At 47.0% G+C, this 18,783-nt stretch overlaps 1 protein-coding gene across 1 annotated transcript; it reads left to right on the forward strand.

Moving 5' to 3' along the window:
- The first annotated feature begins 701 nt into the window (after window positions 1-701).
- LOC145339121 (essential MCU regulator, mitochondrial-like) lies at window positions 702-14,571 on the forward strand. The gene is made up of 3 exons (XM_080183567.1): window positions 702-901; window positions 7,710-7,854; window positions 12,759-14,571. The coding sequence occupies exons 1-2, from the start codon at window positions 740-742 to the stop codon at window positions 7,845-7,847; spliced, it is 300 nt and encodes a 99-aa protein (XP_080039693.1). The 5' UTR covers window positions 702-739; the 3' UTR covers window positions 7,848-7,854; window positions 12,759-14,571.
- The last annotated feature ends 4,212 nt before the right edge of the window (window positions 14,572-18,783 follow it).

Below are 18,783 nucleotides of genomic sequence, written 5' to 3' on the forward strand. Positions count from 1 at the left end.
TGTGAGGCAGCACTGTGTCACCCTCAGTCAGAACACGGGGCCACAATGGTTAGCACTGCTGCCTCACAGCATCAGACACCTGGGTTCGAATCCCGGCTTGGGTCACTGTCTGTGTGGAGTTTGCACGTTCTCCCCATGTCTGCAAGAGTTTCCTCCGAGTGCTCTGGTTTCCTCCCACAGTCCGAAAAATGTGCAGGTTAGATGCACTGGCCGTGCTAAATTCGCCCTCAGTGTACCCGAACAGGCTCCGGAGTGTGGCGACTAGGGGATGTTCACAGTAACTTCATTGCAGTGTTAATGTAAGCCTGCTTCTTGACGCTAATAAATGAAGTTTACATTTTATTTTCCCATTCCAGTTTCAGTTGATTGGCCATGCTAAATCACCCTTTATTGTCAGGGGGATTATTATGTGAGGTTACCGGGATAGGGTCTGGGTGGGATTGTTAGCACAGGCTCGATGGGCTGAATGGCCTTTTTCTGCACTGTAGGATTCTCTGATTCTGTGTCTTAACCCAGCCCACCTAACAAAATAATCTTAACATCAGAGTCAGGTCCCAACCCATGTTTTTCAATGGGGTTTTGCAGGTTAACTGGTCTGAGTCCATCAGTGTGTGTTGTCGATGGCGGCACCATGGTAACCGGTTGCTATGGGAACCAGGCGTCCAGGGTCAAAGGTGGCGCTGCGCCCTTCAAATACCTGTGACGTCAGCGGCCGGCGCTCTCTCTCCCTCTGGCCAAGATGGCGGCGGTTGCGCGGCGTCTGTTCGGTGTCCGGAGAGCCCTGCGGACTGAGGCGATCCGGGGCTTTCTCAATCCCTCAACTAACGCCGGAGTCGGACTCCACTCTGCCAGAAGCGTGGTGGTGACCAGATCGGGAGCCATTTTACCCAAACCCGTCAAGGTGAGAGGAGCGGCGCATCCGGGTGACTGGCGGGCGGGCGGACGGGGGAGGGACTGGTCTGATTGACAGCGCACCAGAGCCAATAGAGGCCCGGGGAGCCATGACGTCGGTCTGAACTGACCAATGGCGCGTAGGATTGGCGGAAACGTCATCAGGGAAGTATTCCTATTGGTCAATCGCCGCTGAATGACAGCTTCAAGCACCAATCAATGGCGAAGGGCGGATCATGGAATCCGGACGGTGCAGGGAAGGCCATTCGCCCCCTGAGACTGAGGGTCAGACTGACCATGGCCCATCCTCCTCGGCTCCACATCTAGGGATAATCATAATGTGGTGTTGTCAGACTTCTTACTGTATCTAGGGATACTTCAGTCGATCAACTGAAACCAGAATGGGGGGGAAAAATTAAAGTTTTGAGTTTATTTATTATTGTCACAATTAGGCTTACATTAACACTGCAATGAAGTTACTGTGAAAAATCCCCCAGTCACCACAGTCCGGTGCCTGTTCGGGTACACTGAGGGAGAATTTATCATGGTCGATGCACCCTAACCAGCACATCTTCTGGACCGTGGGAGGAAACCGGAACACTTGGAGGAAACTCAACACAAGGAGAAGGTGCAGACTCTGTATAGACAGTGACCCAAGCCCGGAATCGAACCTGGGTCCCTGACGCTGTGAGGCCGCAGTGCTAACCACTGTGCCACTGAAAAAAAAACCCACAGATGCTGGGACCCTGAACAGAAATTGGTGGATAGTTGCTACCTGCTGCCTCATTGCGCTTGGGGCCGTGTTCGATTCCTGGCTTGGGTCACTGTCTGTGTGGGGTCTGTACGTTCTCCCAATGCTTGTGTGGGTTTCCTCCAAGTGCAGTGAAGTTACTGTGAAAATCCCCTGGTCGCCACACTCTGGCGCCTGTTTGGGTACACTGAGGGAGAATTTACATAAGAACATAAGAAATAGGAGCAGGAGTAGGCCATCTAGCCCTTCGAGCCTGCCCCGCCATTCAATAAGATCATGGCTGATCTGTCGTGGCTCAGTTCCACTTTCCCGCCCTCTCCCCATAACCCTTAATCCCCTCGCTTATCAAAAACCCATCAACCCGTGTCTTAAAAATATTTAGCGAGGCAGCCTCCACCACTTCAACAGGCAGAGAATTCCAGAGATTCACCACCCTTTGAGTGAAGAAGTTCCTCAATTTAGCATGGCCAATGCACCCTAACCAGCACGTCTTTCGGACTGTGGGAGAAAACCCGTGCAGATACGGGGAAAATGTCTATGTGGAGTCTGCACAGTAACACAAAACACAGATTGAACCTGGGTCATTGGCAGCAGAGCTAACAGGACATTTATTAGAACATAGAACATTACAGCGCAGAACAGGCCCTTCAGCCCACGATGTTGCACCGACCAGTTAAAAAGCAATGACCCTCTAACCTAAACCAATCCCTTTCCATCCATAAACCTATCCACGGATCTCTTAAACGCCCCCAAACTAGGCGCATTTACAACTGCAGCAGGCAGGGCATTCCAATCCCTCACCACCCTCTGGGTAAAGAACCTACCTCTGACATCCGTCCTATAACTACCTCTCCTTAATTTAAAGCTATGCCCCCTCGTGCTAGCTTTCTCCATCCGAGGAAAAAGGCTATCACTGTCCACCCTATCTAAACCTCTAATCATCTTATATGTTTCAACAAGGTCCCCTCTTAGCCGCCTTCTTTCTAACGAAAACAACCTCAAATCCCTCAGTCTCTCCTCATAGGACCTCCCCTCCATACCAGGCAACATCCTGGTAAACCTCCTCTGCACCCTCTCCAATGCCTCCACATCCTTCCTATAATGTGGGGACCAGAACTGCACACAATACTCCAAGTGCAGCCGCACCAGAGTTTTGTACAGTTGCAACATGACGCTGCGGCTCCTAAACTCAATCCCCCTACCAATAAACGCCAAGACACCGTATGCCTTCCTAACAACCTTATCTACTTGATTCCCAACTTTCAGGGATCTATGTACACATACACCTAGATCCCTCTGTTCATCAACACTATTCAGAGTCCTACCGTTAGCCCTATACTCTACACATCTGTTATTCCTGCCAAAGTGAATTACCTCACACTTTTCCGCATTGAACTCCATCCGCCACCTCTCGGCCCAGCTCTGCAACTTGTCCAAGTCTCTCTGTAAACTATGACACCCCTCCTCACTATCTACCACACCTCCGACTTTGGTGTCATCAGCAAATTTACTAATCCACCCAACGATACCCTCATCCAGATCATTTATAAAAATTACAAACAGCAGAGGCCCCAAAACAGATCCCTGAGGGACACCACTCGTAACTGAACTCCATGACGAATACTTACCATCAACCACCACCCTCTGTCTCCTATCTGTTAGCCAATTCCTGATCCAATTAACTAAATCACCCTCAATCCCATACATCTGCATTTTCTGCAGAAGCCTTCCATGGTGAACCTTATCAAACGCCTTACTAAAGTCCATATATACCACGTCAACTGCCTTACCCCCATGCACCTCTTTGGTCACTTTCTCAAAAAACTCAATAAGGTTAGTAAGGCATGACCTACCCTCCACAAAACCATGCTGACTATCTCCAATCAATTCATTACTCTCTAAATAACTATAAATCCTATCCCTAATAATTTTTTCTAAAACCTTGCCCACAACAGAAGTCAGACTCACTTGTCTATAATTCCCGGGGAAGTCTCTGTTAATGGGACAACATTCGCTATCCTCCAATCTTCTGGCACTATACCTATTAAGAAAGTTATACCTAACAAACCAAGGCAGCAGCTTGACAGCTGATTGGACCTCTCTGTCTGAGCATCGGACACAGTTAGATGTACTTTACTCCTCTCAGTTCTGCTCTGAAGACTCCTCTGTTCTGCCACACTGTGGGCTGTAACTTCTCTGCTTGCCAAGCCTACTGTTTCCATCTCTGCGACTCCTCTTCTGCGCCATGGGGTCCTATGTGCTGTAGCTTTTTAACCCCATCTGATCATCGGCCACCCGAGTTTGTCCTAATGGTTGGATCAGAGTTTGTGGTGTCAGTTACTGGCCTATTTTAATTGGGACTTGAGTTGAAAGGATAGCTGCCAGCAGCTGTGGAAGTCTCTATTCATTCTCCTTATCATTCCCTTGTGCTGACACAGGCAATGGGAAATTTTACCTTTTTGCATTCCAGGAATTTGAACATCTACAACATTAAAACTGCATTTAAGTCATGTGCAATTTAACACACATAGAACTCCTATAACCCAGTAGAATCATAGAATCCCTACGGTGCAGAAGGAGGCCATTTGGCCCATTGAGTCTGAACTGGCAACAATCCCATCCAGACCTCACGTATCTACTCCGCTAATTGAGGCGATTTAACATGGCCAATCCACATAACCCACACATCTTTGGAGTGTTGGAGGAAACCGGAGCACCCAGAGGAAACCCATGTCGACACGGGGAGAATGTGCAAACTCCACACAGACTCAAGGCTGGAATTGAACCTGGGTCCCTGGTGCTGTGAGGCAGCAGTGCTAACCACTGTGTCACCGTGCTGCCCCGGGTCCCTGGTGCTGTGAGGCAGCAGTGCTAACCGCTGTGTCGTGATGCTGTCCTATCAATACTTTAGAATTAATTGTGACTGATTTTATTTTGATGATGTAAAATCAAATTGATTCTTGTAGCTTTCTTCTCTTTTTTCATGAGATGTATGTGTTACTGGCAAGGCTGGCATTTGATGCCTTTCAGAATTGCCCCAGATTGGAATTGCTTACTAGGGTGGTTACAAGTCAACTACATTGCTGTGGGTCTGGAGTCGCATATAGGCCAGGCCAGGTAAGGATGGCAGATTTGTGGGTGGTACAGTGGTCAGCACTGCTGCCTCACAGGAACCTGGACTCGATCCCAGCATCAGGTCACTGACTGTGTGAAATCTGCACATTCTCCTCGTGTCTGCCCGGGTTTCCTCCTGTTGCTCCAATTTCTTCCCACAGTGCAAAGATGTGTAGGTTAGGTTGATTGGTTCAATAACCCCTCAGCTTTATGGATATTAGCAGGGTAAATATGTGGGTTTACGGGGCTAGGGTCTGGGTGGGATTGTTGTCGGTGCAGGCCTGATGGGCTGAATGGCCTCTTTCTGTAATGCATTATTGAACCAGATGAGTTTTTAGGATAATTCATGGTGTCACAGTCCCTGACTTTTGAGACTGGCTTTATATTTCAGATTTCTTAATTGAATTCCAATTTAGTCTCCTGCTGTGGTGGGTTCTGAACCCTGCATTAGCGTGGTCTATGGATGATTAGTCAAATGACATTACCACTGCTCTCTCTGGCGAGTGTATCCATATTAGATTAAAATAGAGTTAAACTAATGCGAGACACCCAATGCTACCTACCTCTAATTTATTTTGATTTTGCTGGTTTCTGGGGCTATATTAAGTTTCTCTCCTTGAGGTGTGGGCATTTCTGGCAAGGCCAGCCTTTGCTGTCAGTCCCTAATTTCTCTTGAGTAAATGATAATGAGTGAAAATGGGGTTATGTTGGAAATAGATTGCAAAATGCTGCTGTAATCCTTTTCCCTTCCCTTTGTATTTGCATAATCCAGCAAAATCATCGTTAATATAGACATCATCCTGTATTACACACACTAATTGCATTGAATACTGAAATCACTTTGGTGATTTGATACGGAAGCATTGGTCCACAGTCTCCACACTAGCACAAGGTAAACACCGGGAAATCTAATCTTTCTTACCCTGGTGAAGTCTAATAATTCCACCTGTGACTCAGATTCCAAATTTCACAACCGTCACACAATTCAGAACCTTTTGTCTTTGCTGTCATCCTACTTAAAACCCCAAGGTGGGGGTGGGGATGTTCACATCTTGGAAATTCCTCCAACTCAGCTTGAGGATTGAAAGGATTGGAACCCAACACAGTTCTGGCCACATGTGCATTTTACAACAGACACAGATTTCTTTCCCTCACTACCCTACTAACACACGCTCTTGACCGAGTGGTTAACACTGCTGCCCCTCAGTGCCAGGTTCAGTTTCGGCTTGGGGTAACTGTCTGTGTGGACTCTGCACGTTCTCCCTTTGTCTGCGTGGGTTTCCTCCGGGTGCTCCGGTTTCCTCCCACAGTCTGAAAGACATGCTGGTTAGATGCATTGTCCATACTAAATTCTCATTCAGTGTATCCAAACAGGCGCTGGAGTGTGGCAACGAGGGGATTTTCACAGTTACTTTACCGCAATGTTACTTGTGACACTAATAAATACATTTAAAAAAAGAATCTGAGTGCCCACATAAAATGTTGCCTGATACATACTCCTTAGTATAGCTTGAAAGCGGCTGAATAAAGTCTTTTTTGCACAGATTTAATTTATTAAAAAAATGTTTGTAAGGATTGCCCCCATAGCTGTTCTAACTGGAGTCTCGCAACCTCATGAGAATTTGGTTAAAATGAATTCCTGGATCAGCTTTCTTGCAGGAAGAGAAACCAAGTCAGAGACTCAACAAATAAGGATATGAGCAGCATATCAAGAGTGATGGGGAAAAACAACCAAGAATGGAGCCAGGCTGGATTAGAGAGTGAAGGACAAAGAGAGACAGGGAAGGAGAAGGCTTTATTTGGGAAAAAATAGAACTATGGAAGTTTACTCTAGGGATGTGGTTTGGGGGGTGTGTGGGGAGAGCATGGGGTGAGGGAATGGTGGCACAGTGGTAGCACTGCTCCCTCACCACCAGGAACCCTGGTTTGATTCCCAACTTTCTCCATGTTCTTTCTGTGTCAGTTTCCCCTGGGTGCTGTCCTTCCCACAGTCTGAAAGACGTGCTGGTTAGATGCATTGGCCGTATTAAATTCTCCCTCAGTGTATCCGAACAGGTGCCGGAGTGTGGCGACTAGGGGATTTTCACAGTAACTTCATTGCAGTGTTAATGTAAACCTACTTGTGACACTAATAAATAAACTAAAAAAAAACCTAATCTCCTTCGTTGTAATTTGGCTGAATATTTGTGCGTGTCAGATGCTCACAAACGGCTGTGTGATAATAGCCACCATCTGGGCAGCACGGTTTCACAGAGGTTAGCACTGCAGCCTCAGTGCCAGGGATCCAGCTTCAATTCTGGCTTGGGTCACTATCTGTGTGGAGTTTGCACATTCTCCCCGTGTCTGCTTGGGTTTCTCCTGGGTGCTCTGGTTTCCTCCCATGACGTTTAAGTTAGGTTAATTAGCCATGGTAAATTGCCCGTTAGTGTCAGGGGGAATTAGGTGGGTAAATATATGGGGATAGGACCTGGGTGGATTGTCGGTGAAGGCTCGATGGGCCGAATGGCCTCCTTCTGCAGTGTAGATTCTGTGTTTGTCTGAGGGATGTGAAGAGAATATAAACCCCGGAGAGAACCTTCCTGTTCCTCTTGAGGATGTAAAGATCCCATGGCCCTGTTTCGCAGAGGGGCCAGACAAGGCCTCTGTGTGAGGTCTTATCTGAGAGATGGCACATCTGACAATGCACTGCCCCCACACTACTGGAGCGTCAGCTAGCTTCTGGACTCCGGTTTCTGGAACTGGACCCAGAACCACCACTTCCTGACTCCGTGCGCTATCCGTGGAGGCACATTTTACCACCTCGGCTGTGCCTGCTTCAAGGTGAGATCGAGTTTGGCTGTTGAGTAGGCCATTAACATTATCCATGGTGGAACTGCACTGAGTTGATACCTAGAGAATTGGGGTGACACCTATACAAGGATGTGTTTTATTCTGTGATTTTTTTCTTCCACAGACTTCCTTTGGCCTTGTGAAGGTGTTTGTGGTGGTCGTCCCGTTCCTGTACATGGGTACTCAGATCAGCAAGAGCTTTGCCTCACTACTGGAGGAACACGACATCTTTGTCCCAGTTGACGATGATGATGATGATTAACTGATGGGTATAGAAATCTTTTCCATTAACCTCCTATCAGTGACACCATGACCGAGACAGCTTTTACATTAGATAAACGTGAGATGTAAAACTCCACTTTGGGTGGCACAGTGGTTAGCACCAGTGCCAGGGTTCGATTCCCGTCTTGAGTCACCGTCTGTGCAGAGTCTGCACATCCTCCCCATGTCTGTGTGGGCTTTCTTCAGATGCTCCGGTTTCCTCCCAAAGACATGCTGGTTAGGTGCATCGTCCATGCTAAATTCTCCCTCAGTGTACCCAAAAAAGCGCCAGGGTGTAGCGACTAGGGGATTTTCACAATAACTTCATTGCAGTGTTAATGTAAGCCTATTTGTGACATTAATAAATAAACTTAAACTTAAAAATCTGTGACAGGACGGGACAGAGAACTCAGTCCTAACATGGGTCTGCAGAATAGCACTGCCAAAGTATGATGTATAGAGTCACATAGTAAGGGACTCTGGGAGAGAAGAGGTTAGCGAGAACTCTAAGTGAGCACAACAAAAAACAGAAAATGTGATAAATCTCAGTAAGCCTGGCTGCATCTGTAGAGAGAGAATAGAACTCTGAAGAAGGGCCATCCAGACTTGAAACACTGGCTCTATTCTCTACACACAGATGCTGTCAGACCTACTGAGATTCCTCAGCATTTTCTGTTTTTGTTCCAGGGTAATTGTAAATCAGTGGCCTGATACCCCCTCCCTCCCTCACAGCCTAGTCCGCAACAGCCGGGGTCTGCTTTTCAAATGCACTTAAGGTGCTTTTCTGTGTTTGTGGTAAAGTTGGTGAGAACGAACCCTCGTGTTCTGTGTGCTGAGCACGATCCAGCAGCCTGGTTTAGTCAATTCAAAACCCACAAGATCGATTCTAGGACAGTGTTTCCCAAATCTTTCCCCACTCTGATCCCATTATGAAACTTAAAATTAACCATGATGTTGGTGTGAAAATGGTGTGAAGGGTTAAGTAGGATTGGGGGCTGTGAGGGAGAGGGGTGGGATTGGGCGCTGTGGGGGAGAGGGGTGGGATTGGGCGCTGTGGGGGAGAGGGGTGGGATTGGGCGCCGTGAGGGAGCGGGGGGGTGGGATTGGGCGCTGTGGGGGAGAGGGGTGGGATTGGGCGCTGTGGGGGAGAGGGGTGGGATTGGGCGCTGTGGGGGAGAGGGGTGGGATTGGGCGCCGTGAGGGAGGGGACTGTGTGGGGTTGGGGTGATGAGTGTTTAATAGTTGTGGATAGATACATGTGACAGTTCAAATTATCTGAATCCACGAGAGGCTGTGGCCTTGCCAGTAGCAGAATTATTTTCAGCCAGAATGTGTAACCCTGTGGCCTGGCATATCCCTCAGTCTAGCATCAATATCAAACCAGAAGATCCTCATTCGAGGAGAAATGTAGGAACGGTATCAGATACATGAACTCAAGGAGCTAATCTGGTGAAGCAGCAACACAGGATTACACTCATACTGAACAGTGAGCGCTAGACAGAGTTAAACAATCACATAACCAATGGATTAGGTCAAAATCCTGCCACTTCCCCACGAATGGTGAAAAATTAAAGAACTATTATTCGAAGGAGTCTCTATAAATATTCCCATTGTCAGTGATGTTGGAGGCCAGCATGAGGGCGGTAAAGACAAGGCTGTGTGATCCATCTCACTGTCCTGACATCACAACCTCCCAGAAACCACTCTTTGGCCAGTTTGGTTCACTGTGTGATTATGAGACACATCCCGGCAGTACTGAGAACTGTGCTGCAGATTTCGCCATGTCCCTAAGCAAACTGGCCCAGTCCAGCTACAGCATTGGCATCAACCCAACAATGGAGAGACTGAGGGATTTGGGGTTGTTTTCGCTGGAAAGAAGGCGGCTAAGAGGGGATCTTATTGAAACATATAAGATGATTAGAGGTTTAGATAGGGTGGATAGTGATAGCCTTTTTCCTCTGATGGAGAAAGCTAGCACGAGGGGGCATGGCTTTAAATTAAGGGGGGGTAGTTATAGGACGGATGTCAGGGGTAGGTTCTTCACCCAGAGGGTGGTGAGGGATTGGAATGCCCTGCCTGCTGCAGTTGTAAATGCGCCTAGTTTGGGGGCGTTTAAGAGATCTCTGGATAGGTTTATGGACGAAAAGGGATTGGTATAGGCTAGTGGGTCATTGTTTTTGTAACTGGTCGGCGCAACATCGTGGGCCGAAGGGCCTGTTCTGCGCTGTAATGTTCTATGTTCTATATGTTTTAATATGATAAATTGCCCAAGTGTGTCCTGACCCTTGTACTAGACCCTCCAACCAGAGAAAACAATATCCAGTTTATTCAGCCCTGTCAGAATTTTATACCTTTCAATGAGATTCCCTCTCGTTCTCCCAAACTCCAGTGAATTCAGGCCCATTTGAATCATAAAATCTTTACAGTGCAGAAGGAGGCCATTCAGCCCATTGAGCCTGCATCAGATCTGACAATTATCTTGCCCAGGCCCTCTCCCGCACTCTATTCCTGTAACATCTTGGGATACTAATTTTACCATGGCCAATCCACCTAACTTGCACACCTTAAAGTTTATTTATTTAGTGTCACAGGTAGGCTTACATTAACACTGCAATGAATTTACTGTAAAACTCCCCTAGTCATCACACTCGGGCACGTGTTTGGGTACACTGAGGGAGAATTTAGCATAGCCAACGCTCCTAACCAGCACATCTTTCGGACTGTGGGAGAAAACCGGAGGAAACCCATGCTGATATGGGGAGAACGTGCAGACTCCGCACAGACAGTGACCCAAGGCTGGAATCGAACCCAGGTCCCTGCCGCTGTGAGGCAGCAGAGCTAACTACTGTGCCACTGTGCCTTCCCCAAGGGATTTTAATGAATCCCATGGATTTATACAGCAATTTTTACTGACACCAGCATTCTAAAACCAAATACAAATTCTCAAAACTCCCATGGCTGTATTTGAGCCCTTTGCTGGATTATAGAACATAGAACATTACAGCGCAGAACAGGCCCTTCGGCCCACGATGTTGCGCCGACCAATTAAAAAAGCAATGACCCTCTAACCTAAACCAATCCCTTTCCATCCATAAACCTACCCACGGATCTCTTAAACGCCCCCAAACTAGGCACATTTACAACTGCAGCAGGCAGGGCATTCCAATCCCTCACCACCCTCTGGGTAAAGAACCTACCCCTGACATCCGTCCTATAACTACCACCCCTTAATTTAAAGCCATGCCCCCTCGTGCTAGCTTTCTCCATCCGAGGAAAAAGGCTATCACTGTCCACCCTATCTAAACCTCTAATCATCTTATATGTTTCAATAAGGTCCCCTCTTAGCCGCCTTCTTTCTAACGAAAACAACCTCAAATCCCTCAGTCTCTCCTCATAGGACCTCCCCTCCATACCAGGCAACATCCTGGTAAACCTCCTCTGCACCCTCTCCAATGCCTCCACATCCTTCCTATAATGTGGGGACCAGAACTGCACACAATACTCCAAGTGTGGCCGCACCAGAGTTTTGTACAGTTGCAACATGACATATTAACAACATAACAACATATCCATACAGATTCTCTGGTTTGTTGATTTAGTATCATACCCATAATACCCTGATTTCGCAGTCAAAAGTGTTCTGTGTTTTTTTTTTAAAGTTTATTGATTATATAGAACATAGAACATTACAGCGCAGAACAGGCCCTTCGGCCCACGATGTTGCGCCGACCAGTTAAAAAGCAATGACCCTCTAACCTAAACCAAACCCTTTCCATCCATAAACCTATCCACGGATCTCTTAAACGCCCCCAAACTAGGCGCATCCACAACTGCAGCAGGCAGGGCATTCCAATCCCTTACCACCCTCTGGGTAAAGAACCTACCCCTGACATCCGTCCTATAACTACCCCCCCTTAATTTAAAGCTATGCCCCCTCGTGCTAGCTTTCTCCATCCGAGGAAAAAGGCTATCACTATCCACCCCATCTAAACCTCTAATCATCTTATATGTTTCAATAAGGTCCCCTCTTAGCCGCCTTCTTTCTAACGAAAACAACCCCAAATCCCTCAGTCTCTCCTCATAGGACAGATTAGTATCGCAAGTAGACTTACATTAACACTGCAATGGAGCTACTGTGAAAATCCCCGAGTCGCGACTCACCGGCACCTGTTTGGGTACACTGAGGGGGAATTTAACACGGCCAATCCACCCAACAGCACGTTCTTTCAGATTGTGGGAGCAAACCGGAGCACCCGGAGGAAACCCACGCAGATACAGGGAGAATGTGCAGACTCTGCGTGGAGTTTGCACATTCTCCTCGTGTCTGCGTGGGTTTCCTCCGGGTGCTCCGGTTTCCTCCCACAGTCCAAAAATGTGCGGGTTAGGTTGATTGGCCGAGCTACAAATTGCCCCTTAGTGTCCTGGGAAGCTTAGGTTAGAGGGATTTGTGGGTAAAATGTGTCGGGACATAGGAGTAGGGCCTGGGTGGGATTGTGGTCGGTGCAGACTCGATGGGCCAAAGGGCCTCTTTCTGCACTGTAGGGTTCTATGATTAAAACCAGGAATTGAACCTGGGTCCCTGGCATTAAGGGGCAGCAGTGCTAACCACTGTGCCACCTCAGTGGTTTCACATGGTTATCACTTCACGTCTGACTGTTGAAGATTATTGTCTGCCACTGATGGTTAGAGTCCCATCGCCTGGGGAATAAATCGGGAAGATGTATACATATATATGGATAGGTTTATGGACGAAAAGGGATTGGTTTAGGTTAGAGGGTCATTGTTTTTTTTTAACCGGTCAGCGCAACATCGTGGGCCGAAGGGCCTGTTCTGCACTGTAATGTTCTATGTTCTATGATGTTAAAAGCTTCAGAATCAAAGAAAAACTCTTTCTCCTGTTTTTGCCTTTCAGATTTCTGCCATGTTTGTGAGTTGCTGTGATTAGATTGAAAGGAACTAACTAACTGTACATATTCCAGTATCTGAAGCCTCCCACCCCTGCTGATATCGCCGGCTACAAAGAAATATGAACACTGAAGAGAAAATATGTCTGTATTTTGCATGTGTCGTACATAATGTGTGTTTGGAGAGAAAATTAGTACTTTCTTTTAAAGAGACAGTGTCCATTCTGATGGTTTGACACAGGCTGCACCCTGTTGAGAACATGTCCTCAACTGGGTTCCCTTTAAGACTAGAAAGGTGATTATTTTCTTCTCTCCTCGTTCTGAGAAAACTTTTCTTTTCGCAGAGATCTAGGGCAGGATTTCCCAGCACTTCCTGCTGGTAAATCCCAGCCGATGATTCAAACGAGGACCTCTCAGACTTGCTGTGTTTATTTTTCCTAAGTTTGGTTCTCTCTCTTGCTCCTCAGCACTTCCCATTTTGGACTGAACCAGTCACCAGGTTAGAGTGTGACCTGTCTAACTGGCCTGCCATACTGACCCCTCCTGCTCCATTGCCTCCGGGTTGGGGTAGAGTGCTGGCAGATATTGTTGATGCTTTTTTTCCCCCTCAGCTCATTATAGTCCCTGGTGTTTACTGCAGGCTTTTGGTGCAGACACAGCTTCCCGTGATGTGTGATGACTGGGTTCCTGGCCCAGATCTCCTTCCCAGATGACAGCGCAAAGACAGATTTCTTGCTTTGAATTGAAATGGCTGAACTTAATGATCTGAGTGCAGCCAAACAGATAAAACCCCACTGCCTTGAAGCAAACACTTGCAATCTGATTCAAATTCTGATCAGGAATTTGAATCTCAGGAGCACCAAATGGACTGAAATGTATTCAGTGAGTAAACTGTACCCCAATTAATCTGAGCACTATTAAAAAATAAATCAGCATTAATGCAAATAGGTAATGGTTTTGAATGTTTTCCCAATGGGATATGTACAAGCTCTGGAATGAATATTGTCCATCTCCAGCCATCATTCACATTTGTATCTTGTGCCTGCTCTGTCTTTTTTCCAAGGCTCCATGTTTGAATTAAGCGCACAATGTTACGGGGGTTAAATGATTTGTTAACCAGTTTGGCATGTTGTTTGAATGGGCCTGTGTTGTCTGAGGGGTCAGAGCCGTCTGTGGCAGCATCTACCACCCACTGAGCAATAAACTTAGTCAAAACCAACTCCATCTGTAGCACTTTTTCAGAGACCGATATATTATGCTGGCTTTTATGTGAGAGTTTCCTCTTTGTTAATTACAGCTCAGCAAATACAAAGAACTCCCGGAGGCAGTAATTTTGATTGAAGGTGTAATTTATTGTTGCTCGGGCCTGGTCCACACGTGTGGGAGAACAATATGGGGCATCCCAAATTATTCTAAATTCTATTCATCTGCCTACCTATCCGGATGAGCCAATCATTTTGGTATGAATCATTTACCTTGACCTCCTGGCAGCATGAAAATACATAGATCCTGGAGGTTCTTGACCACTGTTCCCTCGCAACCTCAATTCACAAATCTGGAAAGTTCTTTCCCATTGTCTCCCAGCAACCTCAAATACTTTAGTCTGTAGTGTTCAAAAGCTTCCTTTCTCACTGTATTACCTTATTCATTCGGCTGAGACCCACGCTGATACGAGGGCCCTTGACTGGCTGTATTGTTTAAGGAATGTGGTTCTTTTTACTCAGCTGTATCCCACCATGCCCTGGGGCAGTGTGTAGGTTAAAGTTGTAAAGTTGGCCAAGGTGTACAGAATATTCAAAAATACATGTTTAAATTCTCTAACAGTGGTTATGTGTTTCTATGCAAAACAGTACTTTTATAACTCCAGGTACTTTTTCATTACTGTATTCACACTGAGTTAGTTTTATCTTAATCAATTAGTCTTTTTGTACCAAGTTATTCTAAATCCCTCTAACACCATCCCTTCTATTGCATTACTGAAAATGTTCTGATATTGGCTCTTTGGTGCAACTTAGACACAATAAAGGAGCAGATTTATACATAGAATATACAGCACACAAATAGGCTATTGGCATAACCAGTCCGTGCCAGTGTTTATCCTTCACTTGGGCTTCCTCCCAATCTTCTGTCAAATCTATCAGCATAATTCTCTATTCCTGCTCTCTTTTATTTTTAAGTATTTATTAGTGTCACATGTAAGCTTACATTAACACTGCAATGGAGTTACTGTGAAAATCCCTTATTTCCTGCACTCTGGCGCTTGCTTGGGTGCACTGAGGGAAAATTTAGTGTGGCCAATGCACCAAACTAACATGTCTTTGGGACTGTCGGAGGAAATCAGAACACTCAAGAGGAAGCCAGGGAGAAGGTGCAGACTCTGCTCAGTGACCCAAGCTGGGAATCGAACCCAGGTCCTTGGCACTGTGAAGAAGCAATGCTGGCCATTGTGCCACCCATATCATTCATCTATCAGGATTCCCAAAATCGATCATATCCCTACCTACCAGGCCTATCTATAACCCTCAATCCCATTAAATCCCATATACTCATCCAGAAGTCTCTCAAAAAACCCCAGCGAGTTCGCCTCTACCACCACTGACGGCAGCAGATTCCACTCACTCACCACCCTCTGAGTGAAAAACTTACCCCTGACATCTCCTCTGTACCTGCTCCCCAGCACCTTAAACCTGTGTCCTCTCGTAGCGACCATTTCAGCCCTGGGAAATAGCCTCCGAGAATCCACCCTATCTATTCCTCTCAACATCTTATAAACCTCTATCAGGTCGCCTCTCAACCTTCGTCTCTCCAGGGAGAAGAGTCCCAGCTCCCTCAACCTATCTTCATAAGGCATGTCACCCAATCCAGGCAACATCCTTGTAAATCTCCTCTGCACCCTCTCAATAGCCTCCACATCCTGTAGTGAGGCGACCAGGACTGCGCACAGTACTCCAAGTGGGGACTGACGAGGGTCTTATAAAGTTGCAGCATTACCTCCCGACTCCTAACCTCAATCCCTCGCTTAATGAAGGCCAGTACACTATACCTTCTTGACCACATCCTCCACCTGTGAGGCCGATTTAAGAGTCTTATGGACCCGGATCCCAAGGTCCTTCTGCTCCTCAACACTGCTAAGAGTCCTACCCTTGATATTGCACTCCTTCATCCCATTGGTCCTGCCAAAATGGACCACTACACATTTATCCGCGTTGAAGTCCATCTGCCACTTCTCCGCCCAGTCTTGCATCCTATCTATGTCCCGCTGCAACTTCTGACATCTCTCCAGACTATCCACAACACCACCAACCTTCGTGTCATTGGCAAACTTACTAACCCATCCCTCCACTTCCTCATCCAGGTCATTTATGAAAATGACAAACAGCAAGGGTCCCAGAACAGATCCCTGGGGCACTCCACTGGTGACTGACCTCCATGCAGAAAAAGACCCACCCACAACCACTCTCTGCCTTCTGCAGGCAAACCAGTTCTGGATCCACAAGGCCAAAGCCCCTTGGATCCCATGCCCTCTCACCTTCTCAAGAAGTCTTGCATGGGGGACCTTATCAAATGCCTTGCTGAAGTCCACGTAAACCACATCCACCGCTCTTCCTTCGTCAATGTGTTCAGTCACATTTTCAAAGAACTCAACTAGGTTCGTAAGGCACGACCTGCCCTTGACAAAACCGTGCTGACTATTCCTGATCATTCTAAACTTCTCTAAATGCTCATAAATCTTGTCCCTCAGAATCCTCTCCATCAGCTTACCAACCACTGAGGTCAGACTCACCGGTCAGTAATTTCCCGGGCTATCCCTGTTCCCTTTCTTGAAAATGGGAAGCACATCCTCAATCCTCCAATCCTCCGGAACCTCTCCCATTTCCATTGACAACGCAAAGATCATCGCCAGGGGCTCTGCAATCACTTCCCTCACCTCCCACAGTATCCTGGGGTACATCCCATCCGGTCCTGGTGACTTATAGCACAAACAGCACAAACAGGCCCTTCAGCCCACAAGTGGCGCCAATCACATCTATACCCACTAAGCCATAGACCTATCTATAACCCCCAATCCCATTAGATCCCATATACTCATCCAGAAAAGACCCCAGCACGTTCGCCTCCACCACCACCAACGGCAGCCGATTCCATTCACTCACCACCCTCTGAGTGAAAAACTTACCCCTGACATCTCCTCTGTACCTGCTCCCCAGCACCTTAAACCTGTGTCCTCTCGTAGCGACCATTTCAGCCCTGGGAAATAGCCTCCGAGAATCCACCCTATCTATTCCTCTCAACATTTTATAAACCTCTATCAGGTCGCCTCTCAACCTTCATCTCTCCAGGGAGAAGAGTCCCAGCTCCCTCAACCTATCCTCATAAGGCATGCCTCCCAATCCAGGCAACATCCTTGTAAATCTCCTCTGCACCCTCTCAATAGCTTCCACATCCTTCCTGTAGTGAGGCGACCAGAACTGCACACAGTACTCCAAGTGGGGTCTGACAAGGGTCTTATAAAGTTGCAGCATTACCTCCCAACTCCTAAACTATCTTGATGCAATTTAAAAGTTCCAACACATTCTCTTTCTTAACATCCACACACTCAATCTTTTCAGTCTGCCGCAAACCTGTAGTACAACCTCCCAGATCACTTTCCACCGTGAATACCAAGGCAAAGTACTCATTAAGCACCTCTGCCATTTCTTCTGGTTCCACACAGACTTTTCCCCTTCACCTTTTATAGGTTCTATCCCTTCTCATCCTTTTACTCTTCACATAGAAGGCCTTGGGATTCTCCTTAATCTTACCCGCCAAGGCCTTCTCATGACCCCTTCTGGCTCTCCTAATTTCCTTTTTAAGCTCCTTCCTACAACCCGTACACTCCTCTAGATCCTTAACATCTCCTAGCTCTCTGAACCTTCTGTACACCTTTCTTTCTGACTAGGTTCATCACAACCTTCGTGCACCACGGTTCCTGTGACCTACCAAAACCTCCCTGTCTCATCGGAACGTTCTCGCAGGGCCTGTTTGTGCTGTCGTGTTGAATGTTCTATGTTCTAAAATTGATTCTGGGGTTGCAACCTGCTCGGCTGCTGTGGAGCTGTGTCTGAGTGTTGACAGCTGCGAGGCCTGTTTAAACTCCTGTTTTTTTTATTGGGTGTGAACTAACGGATCTTAGAGACTTATTCCTGCTCCTAAAACAATCCAGCGCAAAGGTAAGTTCTCAAAATTGTCTGAAGATTAAACACACCCAATAGTGGTGTAAATAGTGTTGATGAACAGAGGGATCTAGGTGTATATGTGCATAGATCCCTGAAAGTTGGGAATCAAGTAGATAAGGTTGTTAAGAAGGTGTACGGTGTCTTGGCGTTTATTGGTAGGGGGATTGAATTTAGGAGTCGCAGCGTCATGTTGCAACTGTACAAAACTCTGGTGCGGCCGCACTTGGAGTATTGTGTGCAGTTCTGGTCCCCACATTATAGGAAGGATGTGGAGGCTTTGGAGAGGGTGCAGAGGAGGTTTACCAGGATGTTGCCTGGTATGGAGGGGAGGTCCTATGAGGAGAGACTGAGGGATTTGAGGTTGTTTTCGTTAGAAAGAAGGCGGCTAAGAGGGGACCTTATTGAAACATGTAAGATGATTAGAGGTTTAGATAGGGTGGACAGTGATAGCCTTTTTCCTCGGATGGAGAAAGCTAGCACGAGGGGGCATAGCTTTAAATTAAGGGGGGGTAGTTATAGGACGGATGTCAGGGGTAGGTTCTTTACCCAGAGGGTGGTGAGGGACTGGAATGCCCTGCCTGCTGCAGTTGTAAATGCGCCTAGTTTGGGGGCGTTTAAGAGATCCGTGGATAGGTTTATGGATGGAAAGGGATTGGTTTAGGTTAGAGGGTCATTGCTTTTTAATTGGTCGGCGCAACATCGTGGGCCGAAGGGCCTGTTCTGCGCTGTAATGTTCAATGTTCTAACCCCATTCTTGCTTCACAGCTCCTTCCTCCCCCCTCCTTGTTCTCCGTTCTCACTGAAGGATCACAGCAAT

This window comes from Carcharhinus amblyrhynchos, unplaced genomic scaffold (assembly GCF_965287045.1).
Source record: "Carcharhinus amblyrhynchos unplaced genomic scaffold, sCarAmb.v2.hapA chromosome_334, whole genome shotgun sequence".
Taxonomy (NCBI): Eukaryota; Metazoa; Chordata; class Chondrichthyes; order Carcharhiniformes; family Carcharhinidae; genus Carcharhinus; species Carcharhinus amblyrhynchos.

Bases quoted from the DNA above. Each gene is read 5' to 3' on its own strand.
- LOC145339121 (XM_080183567.1), top strand. From the start codon at position 740: ATGGCGGCGGTTGCGCGGCGTCTGTTCGGTGTCCGGAGAGCCCTGCGG. The intron at 902-7,709 runs GTGAGAGGAGCG...TTTCTTCCACAG, and splicing joins TTTTACCCAAACCCGTCAAG to ACTTCCTTTGGCCTTGTGAA.